Below are 20,128 nucleotides of genomic sequence, written 5' to 3'. Positions count from 1 at the left end.
TAGCCAGATGTTAAAATATATAGAATAGTTAAGGAATGGTTTAATGTTAACACATTTCTCTGAGCAGAGTGGGATCGATCAATATACACAAGAATGAATGTTGGAAAAGTTTTCAGCTTAGAAATGTGCACCAATTGGAGGCCTGGTTACTGGGATGGAACTTGGTATATGGCGTATTTCTTTTTTTTTTTTTTTTAACTTTCATTTTTTTTTTAATTATTGCTGTGATGGTTTACAGCATTATGTATTTTGGGGGACAAGGGATGGCATCTCTTCAGATATATGTTACTATACCACCCCACTACCAAAGCACTAATAATTTTGCCTTTTTAAAAATATTTTATTTATTTATGCATACAAGAACTGGGTACAGGACAGAGGTGGGGGGGCGGTGAGAGAACTCACCAGAGACAGAGTGGGGAGCAGAACAGGTGGATTGACTAAAATACACTGCTGAGGGGAGCAGCGGGTGAGACAGGAGAGGTCTGTAGTACCATGTGGGTAGCTCCCTGGCTGGGGATCAAACTCATGCTGCAGTAGCTGCGGTTGGCTTCAGAGTGCTGATGCTTAACCCCTTGCACCACCAGGGAGGACCCTGCACTAATAATTTTTCAACCATAGTCCATTGAGCCCCTTTCATCCTTTTACTCCTCACCCCCCTCCCACTCTGGTAGCCTTAATTCTGCAGTCAGAATGCAAGAGTTTGTTGGTTTAATTTTGTCTCTTCCTTTGTGTGTGTTTTTTGTATTCCACGTATGAATAAAATCGTCCAGTATTTGTCTTTCTCTTTCTGATTCATTTCACTTAACAGTATCCATCCGTGTCACAAATGATGAGAGTTCATCTTTTATGCCATATTTCACTGTCAAAGAGCACAGACAGATCCCAAACTTTGGCTTGTGTTATAAGTGATTGTATCACACATTCCACCCTGTAAAAACTAGCAAATTTTCCATTTTCTTGAAACCAGCTGACGTCTCTGAGATCCCCATCCTGCCCAAGGATCGTAAATTTAACCTGAACTGTCTTCCCTGCTGTCACATAATAAAGCTTTGTACTATATACAACAGAGACCCCTAACTAGTGCCATTGGCCTGGATTTAGCTTGTTGGTGTGTTCTATTGGCCCACACAGTATATATGATAAATAAATAAAATTTATAACTACTAAAAATTGTCTAAATATTACCCAAATTAATATTAAGCATACATGTAAAATTTGCATTGGGTCTTCCATTACAAAATCAGAAGATTCTGGCAATACTTGGCTTACATTAATTCTTGACAAGCATTGACTAGAACCGAGTAACCCCTGTCTCTCTATGAAGGGATACTTTCTCTAGTTGCCACAGTCCACAAGCTTCTTGATAACTTACACAAAATAGTTTTAGTCATTTTCTTTTACCCCCTGGTCCTTGTAGGCATGTATTAGACATTCTAACCCACTGGGTTAGAGTGGGAAATGTAATAACCCAACTGGGCTGGGTAATCCAGTAGGTCAAATAACCAGCTGAAAACGGCCTCTGAAAACAGGGCCACCAGTACATGAGAATCAGTTTAGAAATCTTTATGTTGTTAAAACATGAGAAATGCTAGAATTGCACCAAGTTTTCTCATCTATGTTACAGGTGAAGATTTAGTTTTAACTAAACAAAAAGGGCCACCTATGCACAAAAGTAGCTTTTAAAAAATATATATTTTTAATTTTTTTTAGATTTATTTATTTATGCATACAAGAGCTGGGGTACAGGCCAGAGATGTGGGGAATGAGAGGATTCACCAGAAACAGAGTGAGGAATAGAACAGGCAGACCGAAAGCACTGATGAGGGGAGCTGCAGGCAAGACAGGAGAGGTCTGCCTTGCCATGTGGGTTTCTCCCTGTCCATCTGGGTATCAAACTTGTGCTGCAGAGGATGCAGATTGCTTCATAGTATGGTGCTTAACCCCTTGAGCCACCAGGGAGGCCCTAAAATATGTTTTTTAAAGATTTATTTATGCATACAAGAACTGGGGTACAGGCCAGAGGTGCAGGAGGTGAGAGGATTCACAGAGACAGAGTGGGGAACAGAACAGGTGGATCAACTGAAATACACTGCTGTAGGGAGCAGTGGGCGAGACAGGAAAGGTCTGAAAAGCCATATGGGTTCTGGCACTCGTGCTGCAGTGGCTTCCGAAAGTTTTATAGTGGTGAGACTTATGCCATCAGTAGCTTTTTGGACCACATGTACCCTCAGCTGGGACTCAAGAAGTTTTGCTTCCCAAGATTTCCAGTTTTGTTGAATCAGAGTTATACCATCCAGCATTGAAATTACATGGAGTCATTTGCCAGGCATCACAAATAAAATTAGGCTGTAGCCAGAGCACTCTAATCTTCTAGATAAGGATATAAAAATATCCAGGGTTAGTTGAGGGGAAGCTCCTAGATTTGCTTTTCATTAACTGGGCCAAAAGAATGCAAATACAATGCCAAGCCCTGCCAAATCCCTGGGATCTTATCCTGTGAGCCTCACCATCCCTGGTGTTTTAGGAAGGATTGATGTTTCTTGCTTCATGCCCATGTGAGATAGACAGAAGGGCTCAATAAAGAGTGTTGAGAACTCACACAAGTTAAAATACACAAAAATGCCCACCTTAAATCTATTATAAATCATAGCCAATGTTAGATTATTCTCAAAATGAGATTTGATAATATTAAAGGTAATTTAATATTTATTTGAATTCCTTTATGATTATACTAGAAGAAGAAAAAGTAGAAAGAGGGAAGAGAAAATATTGAACAACTTACATTAAAACTACTTGCTAACAACAAATGTTGGCGAGGATGTGGAGAAAAAGGAACTCTCCTGCACTGCTGGTGGGAGTGCAAACTGGTCCAACCACTATGGAGAGCTGTGTGGAGAGTCTTCAACCTGCTAAAGATGGAACTTCCATATGATCCAGCAATTCTACTCCTAGGTATTTACCCAAAGGACACAGAAATATTAATTCAAAGGGGCACCTGCCACCCCTATGTTTATAGCAGCACTATTTACAATAGCTAAGCTTTGGAAACAACCCAAATGCCCAAAAATGGATGACTGGATCAAGAAGATGTGGTACATATACTCCATGGAATATTACTCAGCAATCAAAAAAGATAAACTCATGCCATTTGCAGCAACATGGATGGCGCTGGAAGGGATCATGCTCAGAGAAATAAGCCAGAAAAAAGAGAAAAATACCGGATGGTCTCACTCATAGCAGGAATCTAGAAAACCTAAATAAGGGACCAGGGAAAAGACTAATTATAATAAAGTAAAAATCAAAATCAACAAGCAACTATAAACTAGAGACATACTGGGGGTGGGGAGGAGGGAGTAGGATCAAAACATGGGGGTGGGAATTGTACGGGGACTGTAACCAAGATGAAAATGCATACATTGTGCAAAAATGAAAAATGATGTAAAAAATATATATAAAAGAAGGACAGGTTTCTCAAAAAAAAAAAAACTGCTTGCTAAAATGAGAGGCATTAAAGGTTTTGCCTCACTGTTGATGCTATTACAGAAGTATAGATGCTGCTTTTTGACAAGTTTAAAGGTCAGCCCTCATAAACCTCAAAACATAGTACAGTAACATATTTCAATGATAACTGCTAAAAACATTGATCGCGAACTCTTTGCCAAGCATCGTACCAAGTTCTTGAAGACGTATCACTTTTTAATCTCCATTATTGCTGTATGTAGTGGGCACTATTAATATCCCATTTTTACAGATGAGGAAACAGTAGCTTAAAGAGTGTGGGATATGTATACAAGGTGACACAATAAATCATTTGTAGTACAGGAATTAAAAACCAGATTTGCCTGTTCCCAGATCATTAGAATTATAACCCACACCCTACCAAAACATTAGAGAAGATGAGAAGACATAACAGAAGGAAATACAGTTCATATGCAAAATGACAGGGAACAGAGCAGAGGAACAAAAGATACATTCAGTGTATTTCTGTAAAATTCCCAACATTAAGAAGTTATATTTGACCCTAAGAAGATTTGAGCTATGTGCCATTTATTGACAAATACATGAAATGAAATGACACAGAATGGTTAAAATTCAGAAGAGAAGGAAAAAATATTTGTCAAGTGCAAAGATAAAGTTGTTACCACTACATCAATTTTCAACAATGGACTCTTTCAGAACTCCCAAAGAAGAGAGCATTGTTCCTAAACTGATACATTATTAAATTATATATATATATTTTTTTTCTTTTGTAATTATTATTTTTTTTTAATAATAAATTTTATTTTTATATTCCCCATACAATTGCAGCCCCCCCATTCTGACCCCAATCCCTCCCCTCCCACCCCCTAAATTATATATTTAATACACTATATCATGAAATGTAGATTTCAAGATTGCATATATATTATATAAGAAATATTATAACAATGATTTCATAATAGATGTTATATTGATGATTTCATAATAAAATATAATTTTCATGAAACTTTACCAAGCAGCATTGAGCCAGAATGCATAGTGTCTACCTATTTGCAGTGCAAATTGGTTAGAAATCCTAGAAAAAAACAGCTCATGCAATAGTGGTGGCGAATTTAACAGACTCTCCTTTACAATAGGCAATAAACAAACAAAAACAACAACAAAGAATAGATACTAAAAGAGACCTGAAAAATATACAGAAGCATTTAGAAGAGCAAGTCCCCTACCACAGCAGATTGTAAAGATCTTTGGAAGATTTATAAAATTTTCTATATTGGGCTATGAGAAGATTCTCATGGTATAAGCCAAGCTTCCTGTTCTAGAAAAGACGGCAAACTAGCTCAGGCTACCTGCTCATTTTCCCAGAACCAATCCAGGAGATGCCTCAGAAGGAAGCAAGAATTGTGTTGGCCTAGAAAATGAAAATGAAACTGAGACCCCTTTGGGAAGCAGACAGCAGCTGAGCTCCATTTTGAGAGGAAGCAACAGTTGTTGGCAGAGACTAGCTAAGGGCTGCCTGGGGCACAGGGAATCATTTTGGGGAAGAGTTTGACTTGAACTCTGTTCTCCCCTGGTTCTCCCTACATTGCCCTCGAATATTCCTGACTACCTCCTCTACAATGCAACGAAGGAATGAAATATCTATGTAACCAATAACCAAACAAAGCATTCCTTTGGTACATACATGAAATTTAAATAAAAAGTCTCTGGAAACTTTAAGGATCTTTATATTTATATATTAATTTATATTCTTATGTTGTGAAATATTGTGTGATGTGTCTCGATGTGGGTCTTCTAAATTCATCCTATTCAGCACTCAGTGAATCCTTTCAACTTACTTTTTAATTTATTTTTAATTGTGTTATTTTTACTGAGGTGATGTGAATTTACAGCATTGTTTGTGATTTAGGGGTATAGGTTTACAGTTCTTCAAACACAGGTTATCACACCACTCCTACCACCAAAGCTCCAATAATCTTACGCTCTGGACCTCCTTTGCTCCCCACTCCCTCACCTGCCGGTAGCCTCAGTTCTAGAGTTAGACTCCCAGGGTTGGTTCTGGTTTAATTTTGTCTGCTCCTTTGCTTTATGTTCCACATATGAGTGGTATTTGTCTTTCTCACTTTGACTTAGTTCCCTTAGTATCAGCCCCTCTGATTCCACCCATATTGTGACAAATGAGCCCTTTAATTTGAAGATTTCTATCTCGTTCCCATTCTAAGACTTTTTTTCTATTATTTCTTTGATAATGATTTCTCTGTTCTGTCATCTTGAGAATCTAATTAGCTGCATATGTTGATCTCCTGGATTGTCTTTCTCTCCTATTTTCTGTTTTATAAAACTGTATAATTAATCCTGATTTCTTTCTGTAAATATAGTCTTTCTACTCAAAGTGTGTCCATGGCCCAACAGCTCTGGTCTCACCTGGGAGCTTGTTAGAAATGTAGAACTTCAAGACTCATTTGAAAACTACTGAATTAGACTTCATTTTAACAAGGTCCCCAGGTGATTCTTTTGCCCATTAAAGTTGGAGAAGGATTGTGGGGGTTTCTTTTTTAAACTTTAATTTCCAGTTCACTTGAAATATTTTTTTGCAGAATTCATATTTTTGGTTTCTAGTAGCCCTTTCTTGTCCTGTTTATTTTTCAGTGTTTTATTTTGCTTTCTGCTTATCTACTATTTAACAGAGACTAATTAGTTGGCTTTAAGCTCGCTTCTGTTTCTTGAATGATCTGTGTCCTCTGGGGTTATTTTTTTCCTTGTGTATCTTGGTCCCACTCTTTCATGTTGCTTTTTCTCCTCACACATATGTTGATCTTGGAGATTTCTGTTGTAGATATGAATAAGAGATGTGGATGACTTCAGGCAGTGTGGGTAGTATGGGTCTCTGCTGCCATTACGTAAGAATACCTGTCTGGTGCTAAGATGCTTTCCCTGAATGAAGAAGTCACATGCATCAGAAGTACAGACTCTGTACTTTATCTTGGCACCCAGGAAGCCAAACCTAGTGCTTGCCATGAGAAACTTACCTCTTCACACTGTTTCATTTCCTTAGGAATTAGGCTTTTTTTTTCTTTTTCATGATGCACCCTCTCTGGTGGGTGCGGTAGGAGAGTTAAGATAGATGAGCACAATTTTCCCATATTTTCAGCCCCACTCCACTCCTCTCCTTGCTTCGTGGACTCCTGTGGTCTCCCAACTATGTATGTTGAGCTCCATCTCACCCATCAACATAGTTGTGTTCTGCCTTGTCTTCCAGAATTTTCTGTAGTTTCTTATCTGCTGATAAAGTCCCTTGTTATCATGTGTTCTATAGTGTTTATTTAACTTTTTCTGTTTCCATAGTGTCATATCTGTGAAGTCTCAGAAGGAATGGAAGACAGATACATGTTCTCGGTCCATTATCTTGAGACAGCGGCCTGGAAGCCTTTTTTGTAATGCTCTGGTTAAGTCATAAAGAGTGGTCTTTCACTGTAGACTTAAAGCTGTGCCAACCACCTTGGAGTTGTAGTTGAAAAGAATTCTATAGCGTTTATAAGGAGAGTATCAGCATTGCATGATGCTTTGGTAGACAAGATGGTATAATATGGTGGATTTGTATTCAATGAAATAATGAGGAAAAACTACAACTATGTTGTTTGATGTCCCACTGGGGAAGGACTTTAAAGCTGAAAAACTGAGTCCTTAGTAATCAGACTGTTTAAATAGCAGTTGGTATGACATTGAGAGTGTGCTGATTAAATCTATGAGTGAGGTAAAACCAGAAGGCCAGTAAATTTGACAGAATCAGGATCAAGAAAGGGTGGTAGGTAGGATTGATGGGCTAGTCTGAGAGGACTAAGTTTAATATAGACAAGGGTGAAGGCAGGACCTTGGTCCAAGAAACCACCCACTAGGAGACAGCTTAAGGGCAACACACACGATATGATAGTCACACTAATAATCGTAAATGGAATACTAGGTTCTCCAGAGAGAAGTACAACAGAGATGTAGTAAGTCTGGTCCTCTCTGAGTTGGATCCTTCTTGTTTATTGGATTCAAGTCAGTTTAGCTATTTCTGTGCTCTAAAAGGGTGGCCTAGTTTTCCACATGACCCGGGATAAGTCTGGAAGCCCAACATTCTCCTGCAGGGGAAGAAAGAATATGAAACAGCAATTAATTAGATTTACTATTTTTGAGGAACAAAAATTGAAGAGGCTTGAGCTCCTGATAGAACAATTATCTTAACTGCTTGCCAAACTTTTGCCTTTTTCTGTGAATTTCACTTATTCATGCCATGGCTGGCTTCGACATCCTATATTATCAAGAAATCTTGAATACTACAAAAGTCAAACACTTTTATGATTCTTGGTAAAGGTTAATTAGAGAGTCTTCAACCATGGTTATTTGATAACTTCTGGGGATAGCAAAATAGTCAGGTGTTTAAGTGTACTAAAATTAAGATCTTTAATTAAATTAAGTGTTCTCTCTGCAGATTTATACTTGGAAGGATAATCTCAAAAAAGCTAGTTTTATAGTAAAATTTACCAAGTCTGGCATTCAATTGATAGCTTAAAAAACCCATTCAAAAAAAAAAAAAACCAAACATTTAAACTACGCATTTAACAAGAAAGATCGCTGCCCTTAACCCTCTCCACATCCAGTGGAAATTCTCTAACACATCACCGCCAGCTCCCTGACCCTTTTCTGGCTTTGTGACTCCTGCTTAGTTAAATCTCAACCTTGAGTAAGTCCCACCTGGCCTCCTTTGTGCCTCCTTTGGCCACGGGTGACTAGAGAGAGACTCACAATTCTCACTTTCAATTCACAGTTACTATCCTTGAATATGCTCTTCTGCCCTGGGGTGTTCAGACAGTAGGTCTCGTCTCCTAAAACTGCCTTCCAGATAGTCACTGTGTACAGTTGTCTACTTCACAACACAACAGGAGGCTGTCTGCCCCGTAGCTGCATTTGACCAGACATTCTCCTGTTACTGAGGCCTGTGCTGTCTGTGCTCCTAGCAAAGGTCAACATTGAGGGCCTTTGAACCTGCCACTCCCTCTGTAACATGACTCCATCCCCACGTCCTTTGGGTCTATACTAAAATGTCAGTGCATGTCTCCTATTTAAAGTAGCAACCTCCACGCCCATCCTTCCCTGCTTTATTTTAGCACTTATTTTCAAACAATAGCTCATATTTAGCTTGTTTATTTTGATTATTTATTATCTCTCTTCAGAAAATTCAATTTCAAAAAGATGTCAGTTCTCTCTAATTTATTGGTAAATTTAGCAGGATCCCAACAAAAATATCTGCAGATACGTATTATGGTAGTAATTAGAAAGTTTCAGATGAAAAAGGATCAAGAAATAATTGACAGGAGATCTCTGGAATAGAAGAGCAATAAGGTGGAAACAAAAATACCATCTAATGAAATATATCATAAAATACTAAAATAGTATTACAGGGGCATATTGATAGACAAACTGATTGAACAGAATAAAACAACATATGGAAATTTAGTACATGGAGAAGCTGTATTTTAAGCATTGAGAAAAATATAAACTTTGCAATAAATGTTTGAGGGGCAATTTATAACCATCTGGAAAAAAACTGAGTAAAATCCAAAAAAAGCAGTATGTAAATGTAGTGACATCCCAAGAGATAGTTTTCCACAAATTCCAAATAGGAAATTAGAAGAGTTATAATTGTCAAGAAATTAGAAAATTAAGAGTATTGATTAGGAGAATTATTTTAGATATTAAAATCTCATATAATTCTATGGTAGTCAAAAGCTATGAACTTGACACATGGACAAGTTTATCTATAATCACATGCACCCTTTCCAAGAAACATGACAGGTTCTCTATTCTTGTTTGAGGAAGTTAGAATATAATCGTCAATTCAATAAAGTATTATCTTTAAATTATCTTCTGGGCCTCCCCTGGTGGCGCAGTGGTTGAGCGCTGGGTTGCGAAGCTGCCCGCAGCCTCTGCGGCGCTTGTTCCATCCCCGGCTGCTCCCCGGCCACCAGAGGAGGGTCCCACATGGCGCGCAGACCTCTCCTGCCGCCCGCTGCTCCCCTCAGCAGTGTACTTCGGTCCTTCTGCCTGCTCTGCTCCCCGCTCTGACTCTGGTGAATTCTCTCACCCTCCCGCGCTTCTGACTGTACCCAGTGCTTGTATAAACAAAAAAACAAACAAACAAATTAAATAAATAAATAAATAAATAAATAAATAAAACATGCCTCTATAAAAAAAAATAAAATATATGCCTATATGATAAATCTGTAGGGAAAAAAGGAAATAATAAACGTACATTTCGTATGGCAGTTATTGGGTGGACAAAGGTGGAATGTTTGGGATGGAGGATGAAAGAATTTGGGGTGGGCATAAACAGGAAATGGGGGACAGGATGGATGAACAGCAGGCCTGAAACTGTTATGCTTAGAAAGACCTGCTTGCAGGTTTAAACTGTGACTGGTGTCCGAGAGTTTGGACTCTCCTTGGGAGCCTCCTCCAGTGCCTGATCCCAGCGGTTCACGGTGCTAACCCATATGCACAAACACCTGCTCTCTTTCCAGCAATCTTACCTTTGGTCCATGCTGGGCAGGGGGAGCCTGCCATGGACCCCCTCTTTACTCCAGCCTCCAGCAAAAACAAACCCTGGGCACTGGTCTCTAATGAGATTCCCTGATAGGCCACATTTCACACATGTTGTCACCACTCATTGCTGGAAGAATTAAATTCATCCTCTATGACTCCCCTGGGAGAAGACTCTCGGACGCCTGCACCTGCTTTCCTCATGCCTTTGCCCTTTGCTGATTTTGCTTTGCGTCCTTTGACTGCGACAAATTAGACTGTGAATATGACTATTCTGAGTCTGAGTTCTCCTAGTTGTCTAACCTGGGGTTGGTCCTTAAGAATCCCTTGCAGAGTGGGTTATACAAATGTTTCTTTAAAAATTTTTCTATCTTTTATATACATATTATTTTATTTACTAGCTAATCAAAAGGAAAAAAAGAAAAATGAACAGGCGTTCCCCCCAAAAAGATGAGATGCTATTATGTAGACAGATTTCCAATAACATGAAATAGTATGGCAATGTCTACACTCAAAGCATAGAATATCACATTCAGGAACAGAAATTATAGACAAAAGACTTGATGAAACTGGAGACATAACCAAGAAGTAGCCATGGTTGTGATCCTCAAGAAATGGTCTTCTCTGTTATTCTCATCCTCCCTCTATTTATTGTTCCTCTTAGTTTTCACTTATGGGGTGATACAAGGGTTGCAGCATGTCCCCCCTGTAAGGATCACCCGCCTCTCTTATTAAAATGCCGGTGAGTTACCTTGCACCTTTGTTGAAAATGAATCAACTACATCCGTGTGGGCCCCTTTGACTCGAAGTTCAAGTTTGTTTGGGAAGGAAATGCCCTCAAAGCCCAAAGCAATTCCATCCTTCTCCATGGTTCTCACTTTCTTGAGTTCCCCACATAACCCTTCCCTCTGCCCCCCCTCCCCGCCCTTTTACCATGTTTTCAAAACTTTAATACCTTTTTTCTTCACAGCCAGCATTGGTTGTGGATTTCAGTATGGAGTGGTCTGAAAAACCTAACCTTTCACATTCCCAAAAACCTGTAAAGATTTTGTATTCCATATCTGTCATGCCACTACCTAAGATTTTTGTTTTCCTCTTCATTTTTTTGTTTGTTTAATAGTAATAGACCTTTATTTGTCCAGCTTCTTAGGAGGTTAGATGAAGTTGCTTTTCTCCTGAAAGAATTTGAAGTTCTATTGTCAAGTGCCTGGAGACATGCTGACCCCATTGGTTTAAATACCAGTTTAAGACAATGTTTCTGCTTGAGGTTTTCTACATCATTCAGGTATTAAGAACTGGACCACAGACACCTGACTTGTTACAATGTCTCAGTGGAGCTTTTTCCCTCTGTCATTCAGTTCCCATGTTGATGCAGGCAAATTTCCTTTCCTTTCCTTCCCACACCTAAGCTTTGGACAAAGAACAAGCTTTGTTCTTTTTTGTATTTTTTATTTTTCTTCTTTCTATATTTCAGCCACTTCACCAAGGATGCTACCCTTTGATCTTTAGCTTTCTAGAAGGTTCTTGTAAGAATCCATAAAGTGGTCATTCCAAAACTTGTCTAGTTCCCAATATTAGAGCTTGGTGGCATCAGAGGGCAGGGGATCTCAGAGAGTCATTGCAGGACTTCCTGATTCCTGCTTCTACGTTTCATGTTTTGACCTCTGAGCCTCCTTTCGCTGTGTATCTATTCAGCAGCACAGGTCAAAAGGAAATGTAAGCATGTAAGCTAGTATTGCTAGATGTCATGGCACAGTGTTTAGGGAATCTGGCCTACAATTCTCCAGAAAATCCATCATTTTAAAGTGTTAACTGTCCACAGGCTTGATGAAACTGGAGACATAACCAAGAAGTAGCCATGGTTGTGATCCTCAAGAAATGGTCTTCTCTGTTATTCTCATCCTCCCTCTATTTATTGTTCCTCTTAATTTTCACTTATGGGGTGCTACAAGGGTTGCAGCACATCCCCCCCATAGAGGGGGGTTCAGGAGTCAAGGCCGTAGTTCCTAAACCACGTAGCAAGATGCCCTGACCTCCAGGAAGCCCTCCTGACAGTGCAGTGAAGGTCAGGTTCTCCTTCACCACTCTATGATACCGCATAGGCTCATTTTCCACCTGCACACACAATTCTCTTTTAGAACATATCTTCTTGATTACTAATTCATTCTTCTTTATAAATCTTTTATGTGAAACAAGTGAAAATTATATAGCAAGGTGGGCAAGATTTTTTTTTTTACAACTTTTTGAACTTTACCTAGCTCTTTTGTCTTTCATATTAAAAGCAGAATAAAACAAAACCTTAACTCAGAGTTTCCCAAACCTTTTGGGTTTAAAGTGTCCTCAGTATCTCAATGACTTTTTACTGCTACACCAATATAGTCATTATTAAATGACTAGATGCAAATAAATGAGCATGTACTTATGTCCTAGCAACTCAGCAACCATTAGAAAAAATAATGTGCAATAAATTAAAGAAACAAAATTATTTCTGTTTTTCAATAGCACAGTTACCAACCAAGGACATGTGTCTTTGGGCATTGCACAACTTCTTGAGCCTTGAAATCAGAGTGGACAGCTGTAGCTGTATTTCCTGGGGTGGATTTTCATGTTGTAATTCCTTTTTATCCCAACAACTGTCAGAAACTCAACTTCTCAAAGTCATGACCTCTCCAAAAGGAATGTAGTCTTATCTAAAGTTGGATTCGTGAATTGCCTTGAGCTGGTAGCTTCTCTGGTGTTGCATGTCCTGCTCCACCTCCCAGGGCATTTTCTACATCCATCCTTAGACACCCTTCTTGAGTTTGTTACTCTGCTCCAGAACACTTAGGAGCATATAGTTTAGAAGCTCAGCCATAACTCCAAGACTCCTGTAATGCCTCTTTTATCTTTCTCCTCTCTTTAGAGACGTCTTGAAGTAGGTTGTTTAAAAATCCTCCTTACCCATTGCAATCTGATTTTTGCCCCAGCCACTTGATGAAAGCCGTTCTCATCAAAGTCACCCATGAAACCTGTTTAGCAACCAAATAGAAAATTCTAGACCTTAAACTACTTAACATTAGGGCAACAGTTGAGATTTTTTGATTTTTGACTGCCATTTTCCTTTTTTTTTTTTTTTTAAAGATTTATTTATTCATGCATACAAGAACCGCGGTATAGACCAGATGCGCGGGAGGGTGAGAGGATTCACCAGAGACAGAGCGGGGAACAGAACAGGCAGAAGGACTGAAGTACATTGCTGAGGGGAGCAGCGGGCTAGACAGGAGAGGTCTGCTGCACCATGTGGATAGCTCCCTGGCCGGCCGGAATTGAACCCTCGCTGCAGAGGTTGGGGACAGCTTTACAGCGCAGCGCTCAACTGCCTATGCCACCAGGGGAGGCCCTGCCATTTTCTTAACATGCTTTCCTTGTTAAAACTCTTGGCTTTCTCTCATTTTTCTTGCTGCTTTTCCTTTTAAAATCTCTACTGTCATGTCTTATCCCTCTTTGGTTGGCCAGTAGAACAGTCAAGCTACAAAAGTTAACTCAGGCAGGAAGAGCTGAATATTCTGTAGGAGTCAAAGGAAAATCCTAGAAGTAAAGCCATAGAAACACAAAATATTTCAGGAGGAATGTTGTTGAGTGAGGAATAAGGGCCAATGAGAACAAAAGGATTGAATCTTCTAGGAGTACTATTTCCCCAAAGGCAGAAATAAATAGTATTCTACGCCTATACCTTGCTTGCTCACAAAACTTTGTCTTCCAATCTGCCAGATTCACCCAACGGCAACAAAATTCTAGAACTTCTCCAGCCTACTACTGTGATGCAGGGTTTGGTTTACTTCTGGACAACAGGAGAACCTTTGATTGTATTTCTTTCCTGTGTTAGGAAGTCCTTTGAGGTCCTGTGAAAGGTGAAAACCCATTTTCTCCTTATTCCCAAACTCAATCCCAACTCCAGGTGGCTTCATGGCTGTGCCAATAGGTTGGAGAAATGTTTACGTGGTCGTGCTGAGCAGTGTTTCATTTTCCCAAACTTTAATTTTAGAATAAAATTGTGCTTACTACACACACACCCCCTCAGAAAAAAAAGCAATTGACTGTCAAAAAGGAATTCAAGTGAAAATGAAAACTGTTGGCAATTTTCTCCACTTTTGCCACAAAAAAGGCTGCAAGTTTTAAGAAATATTGGGGTCACAGTCTCAGAGTTTTATGACTGCTTAAACTAGTTTGTTAGGGCTGTCCTAATAAAGCACTACAGACTGGGAGGCTTCTACAACAGAAATTTATTTCCTCCCAATTCTGGGGCTAGAAATCAGAAATCAAGGGGTCAGCAGAGTTGGTTTCTTCTGGGGTTATAGAGGGCCTTCAGCTCACTTTGTCTTCACAGTGTCCTTTCTGTAAGGAACGTGTCTGTGTCCTAATCATCTCTTCTCATAAGGACACAAGTCCTATTGGATTAGGGCCACCCCATGATCTCATCCGAGCTAAATGACCTCTTTAAAGACCCTGTCTCTGAACACCCTATCTCCCTAAAAACTCGGTAGGAATGTAGATTGATATAGCCATATGGAAAACAATTAAAAATAGGACTACCATGTGATCAGTAATCCCACTCTGGGCATGTATGTGAAAGAAATACAATTGCTATCTTAAAGAGAGATCTGCACTCCCATGTCATTGCAGCATTATTCACACACACACACACACACACACAGGAATATGACTCAGTAATGAGAAAGAAGGAAATGTTGCTGTTTGCAAGAACGTGTGTGTGTGTGTGTGTGTGTGTATGTAACATAGCTCACTAACGTGTGTTAGAAACCAGGAAGATTCATCGAGAAGGAGAAGACGTGAATGTGATGATTGACTCACTGCAGGGCAAGTTAAGCTTAAATACACCAATGTGAAAGTCTGAAAACTCAGGAGATTGGTTTCTTGGGGGGCTTTGAGGGGTTTGGCTGTTACTACATGTGCTAATAACGTGTGCTGCTTACCTTCAGTCACTTTAAGAACCGCCTCCTTGAAAAGAAAACACACTCACCACAATTCACACTCAGTGTAAGTGAAGTTGGTAAAAGTAAATGTTTACAGTGTATTTTCAACATCAATTCTCTCATAAAGATACTTGTTTCAATACCAAGTTTGGTGAATTATATTGTGCCATTTTAAACACTGAGGTTAAAAATTGCCAAATTATTGAAATGGGGCAAAATATTTTTTAAAACCCCACAATTCCAGCATTACTGCAGCTGCCTCTGTTATTTCTCTCAACCTGAGGTCTTCATATCTATGTTTTTAGAGCCAAGATACGTGAAAGTGTTTTCTTCTCCTTTGGACTTAGCAGCCTAACACACACATTTCCCATATCCTATTATTGTGACCATTAAATTTTTTATTGTGGTTAATTACATAGAGCACGAAATTAACCATTTCAACTATTTTGAAGGATACAGTTCTGTGGCTTTAAATACATTCACACTGTTGTCAACTATCATCACTCACCATTCAGCTCCAGAAATTTTTCATCTTCCCCAAATGAACTCTTTTACTCTTTGAACACCAACCCCTCTTTCCTGCTCATCTCTCCCCCTAGAAACCACCATTTTGCTGTCTATAAATTTGACTATGTAGGTATCTCATATAAGTAGAATCGTACGGCATTTGTCTTTTTGAGTCTAGCTTAGTTCATCTGCTATAACGTCTTTAAGGCTCACTCAAGCTGTGGCATGCGTCAGAAGCCCCTTCTATTTAAAGGGGGAGTGGTATTCCATTGTCTGCACACACCAATTGTGCTTACCCATTCATTTGTTTCAACTTGGGTTGCAGTTACCTTCTGGTTATTGTAATAATGCTCTTAAGAACATGGGTGTGCAAAGATATGTTCCAGTCTCTGCATTCAGTTCTTGTGGGTTAACATAATACCATGTTTCAATTTTGAGGAGCTACTGTACCATTTCAATCTAATCATTTTGCTCTACTGTATCACATCCCCCTTTGTTTCTATACTCTAATTTGCTAAACTATTCCCAAATATTTCCCAAGGAATCTCAAGCTTTCAGATTTTTTGCATTGGTTGGCTATTAGTTCTGTTTGAGACAATGCTCCAGGTTTTTGTCCATTTAAAAATAACTCAGGCCCTCCCTGGCGGCACAAGGGGCTAAGGCACAGAACTATGAAGTTATCAGCAGCCACTGCAGACCGAGTTTGATCCCCGGCCAGGGAGTTGACCCACGTGGTGCAGCAGACCTCTCCTGTCTTGCCCACTGCTCCCCTGCGTAGTGTATTTCAGTCAGTCTGCCTGTCCTGTTCCCCACTCTGTCTCTGGTGAATCCTCTCATGCCCCACACCTCTGGCCTGTACCCTGGTTCTTGTATGCATAAATAAAGAAATCTTAAAAAAATTTAAAAATAAAAATAGATACATAATTAAAAATTTGTTTTTTGATGAGTACTACCTCACCATGGCTCCCCCATATCTAGGAAGTGCCCTGGCCAAAGGCGAAAGTCCTCTCCAGAGAGATCTCTGCATTCAAATGTGGTGGCCACCGCACATATTTAAACTTGAGTCAATTAGAGTAAAAAAAAAAAATTCCTCTGTTGCACTTGCCACACTTCAAGAGCACAATAAGCAAGTGGCACTAGTGCTACTGGGTTGTGCAGCACAGAGAACATACCCAGAATTCTGGAAAGTTTTGTGGTGAGTGCTGCTCTAGAATGTTTTTAAGTCTGACCTCGTGCCCGTATATAAAGCAGAACCTGAGTTACTCCCAGAAATGCTTATATCCTCAGGGACAAGCCAATGACAAGCATATTCAAATGAGAACGCCATAACCCCTGGCTGAGTCTCATGATTGACAGCTGGGCTGGAATATTTCTGCCTATTATTTCCTACAACATTCTTTTTCAGAAGACCTATCAGTGATCTAAAGATTCATGGTGGTAGTCACCAAAGCCAAGTTGGTCCACCAAATCCCTCCCCTTCTGCTTAGGAATTTGGAACTGGGAGAGAAATTTTCAGAGGGGTCCTCTAGATGTCTGCAACCATAAACCAGGAGTGACAGGTAACTCTGGTTAACTGAGAGCTGGCTGACCAATAGAAAGAAAACATGAGCAGGGAAGCAGCATAGGCTGCCTGCCCTTTGGGTTTTCTATGCTTGGTTCAGGTTCCTTTCTCAGGCGCATCTATACTTTTGAGTGTGAGTTACAGGAGAAAATCCCGCAGCCCATTAGTGAATTCTTCTATGCTTAAATTAGCTTGAATCGGCCTGTCATGCTGGACTTGGAATCCCCACTAGTATGTGTGCATATGCATGTAACATGGGTACCAGCATCTTCTCGTGGGCTGTGTATTTAGCTGTAACACTGGGCCTCCAAACTTCCATTAGTTCCCTCTAACCTTTCTCTATTTTTGCTTCTTGCTGTAACTTCCTCTCTTAGACTGTGCTTAAGATGTCCTTTTTTTTTTTTTAAATTTCCTCCCTTGATCAAAGTATGCCCTCTGCTATCTCCCTGGGTGTGGAAGATTTATTAAATCAAGCCACATAACATGTTAACTCATTTCATTCTGTAGCTTGTCTTGCATTTAAATCTACCAGGCCTAAGGAAGTTAGTCAACAGCCATTAATGAATAACTGAAGAAATAATCTCTGAGAGGCTGAAATAGTGAATTTTGAAAGACTCAGGCATGATTGGAACTGAGCAGAACATTTCATGCCAGTCACAGGATGAACTGATTAGGGACCTCTTGTGGGGAGCAGGAGGGGGATGAGGCCTTATCTGTGCAGTGACGGGAATGACACACCCCGCTGAGGGACGGGGCATGAAGTGTCCTAGGGAGGAAAAACTGAATGCTGTCAAGGAACAGAAAAGCAGTAGGGTAGTGAACTGAGCAAGGGAAAAAGGTCGTGTGAGCAGAGAGAGGTGGGAGGGCCTTCAGCGAAGAAGTGATGATTAGATCGGGAGTGGAATGGGAAAATTTTTAGGGCATTTAAGCAAGGGAGTGACCTGATTTGTGTCTTTGAAAAAAAAAAATCCCTCTGGCTATATATATAATCTGGAGGATGGATAACAGGAAGGCAAGCAGGGGGCGGTTTAGGAAGCTAATGTAGTTGTAGGTTAGAGATCACCACTGGCGAAGCCTGTGAGGTGTGGAAGGCGAAGGAGAAAATTAGAAACCGCATGTAAGGTGGCAAGGTAGCAATACATGCTTCTAGCGATGAAGCCACCCTGTTTATCCTCTACACAGCCGCTCTCACATTGAAGCTGTCCATGAAGTGCGCGGAAGACCCTAAAAGAACCTGGAAAATCAAGAAGGGCCTTCGCCTCTGGGCTTTCACTACTTCCTAGCACCTTGATTTTGATTCCCCAGAGCAAAATCCCGCCATCTTCTTTCCTCCCTCAGTGTAAACTTGGGGCAAGCGAGAGCTGAAAAACCACTCAACAAGAGGACACTGGTGTTGGGGTTCTTGAGCCCCCCCTAACTCTCAGTGGGAATCCATGTCGGCTCTCGGCGGGCACCAACCCATCGGGCCTTGGCGCGCCTCCCCTGTCGGGGGCACCTCTCTGCACCCGTTTCCCGCAAACGCCCTGGAGCACAGGCCCCTCCGCCGTCCTCGCCCGCGGGAACGGGCTCCCGGGCTCCCATTGTCTGCGCGGGCCTCGGGCCGTTCCCGCGGCGTTTCCTGCGCGCGAGGCCGCAGGCCCGGCGCCCGCCCCGCCCGGGCCCGCAGCTTTGTTCGCCGCGCGCCTCCCGCCGCCCGGGCGGGGACTCGACCCGCGGCGCCGACTCTCCCGCGGGCCGCGCGCCCTCAGGCCGCGGCCCGGGCCGGTCGCCCACGCCGCGGTCGGCGCGGGCCCGTGCGCAGGACGCGGCCGAGCCGCGCGCCGCGGGGACGCCCGCGGGCCGGGCGAGCCGGGCCGGGCGCTGCTCCGCCCGCCGCGCTCGCTCCCGCCGGCCCCGGGCGCGCGGAGGGCGCGGGGCGCGGGCGGCCCGGGCCCCGGCGCGGCGACGCTCTGGCCCGCCCCGCTCGATGGTCGCCGCGCGCCGGCCGGGCCCGCGCGCGCCGGCCGCCAGGGGGCGCGCTGGCCGGCGCCGCCGAGCTCCGAGCTGCGCGGCCCGACTCGCGGCCGCCATATTTGATGCCGCAGCCGCGGCCGCCCGCGCCGCCTGCTCCGTCCTCGCCGTGCGCGGCTGGTTCCTGCGGCCCGAGCGGCGGGAGGGGACGCCGGCGCCGGTCGGGGGACGCGGCAGCGAGGGCAGGACCGCGGAGGGCGCGGGCCGAGAGGGCGCAGGCCCGCGAGCGGGGCGGGGAGGCGAAGGCGCCGCGGCCCAGCCCCTCCCCCGCCGCCGCCGGCCCGCCCCGGCCGCGCCTGTGTTCCCGGCCCGGCGCCGCGCCCGCCCCGGCGGCCATGCCGCGGCCTCGCCGCCCCTGAGCGCGCCGGGCCCGCCGCCGCCGCCCGCCCCGCGCCCCCGCCGCCCGCGCGCCCGCGCCGCCGCCCCCGGCCCGCGCCCCCCGCCCCGCGCGGCGGCCGCCGCCTCTCCCGCCGCCGGGCCCGGGGCCTGCGCGCCGGCAACATGGAGGCCGTGAAGACCTTCAACAGCGAGGTGCGTACCGCGGGCCCCTTCCCGGCGGGCGGGCGGGCGCGGGGCGCCGGCCGGGGGGGGCGCTGCGCGCCCGAGGCCTCCCCCGCCGCGCCCGGCCGCGCTCCGGCCTCCCGCCCCTCGCCGGCCTGCGCGCCGCCCGCCCGGGCTCCGGGCCCGCGGGACGGGGCGCAGGGCCGCGCCCGGGGTCCCCGCGGCGGAGGGGGCCGGTCACCTGCCCGCGCGGGGCCGGGGCGGGGGGTCCTGCCGGGCCGCCTGCGCCCCCGTCCGCCTCCGCGCCCGCGAGTGCCGGGGAGGCCTGCGGCCCCCGGGGACGCCCTTCCCGGGCCGCTCGCCGGGCAGGTCTGGCCGCGGGTGTTCACGGCAGGTGTGCGGCGTGCACGGTCCAGGTAGATTTGCTGGGCTGCAGCGAGGTCGTTTTTGCGAAATTAGATACGTTTCTCTCAAATTGAAGCATTCGGGACTGCAGACCTGAGCCCCGCACACC

The 20,128-nt window shown here is 43.5% G+C and overlaps 1 protein-coding gene across 4 annotated transcripts in view; it reads left to right on the top strand.

Moving 5' to 3' along the window:
* Positions 1 to 19,463: 19,463 nt before the first annotated feature.
* The window catches only part of SCAF8 (SR-related CTD associated factor 8), a 174,966-nt gene continuing 174,301 nt past the window's right edge, over positions 19,464 to 20,128 (top strand). For 2 of the 4 annotated variants that reach the window (XM_054697941.1, XM_037520623.2), the window contains exon 1: positions 19,576 to 19,644. In XM_054697941.1, the coding sequence (XP_054553916.1) occupies positions 19,615 to 19,644 (30 nt within the window). In that variant the 5' untranslated portion in view covers positions 19,576 to 19,614. Of the gene's footprint in view, positions 19,645 to 20,128 lie in introns of all 4 variants that reach the window. The other 2 variants (XM_037520625.1, XM_037520622.2) reach the window with 2 other exon arrangements.

The sequence above is a fragment of the Talpa occidentalis genome, unplaced genomic scaffold (assembly GCF_014898055.3).
Source record: "Talpa occidentalis isolate TD23 unplaced genomic scaffold, MPIMG_talOcc4v2.1 talOcc4.2, whole genome shotgun sequence".
NCBI lineage: Eukaryota > Metazoa > Chordata > Mammalia > Eulipotyphla > Talpidae > Talpa > Talpa occidentalis.
This window is presented reverse-complemented; position numbering and strand designations above follow the sequence as displayed.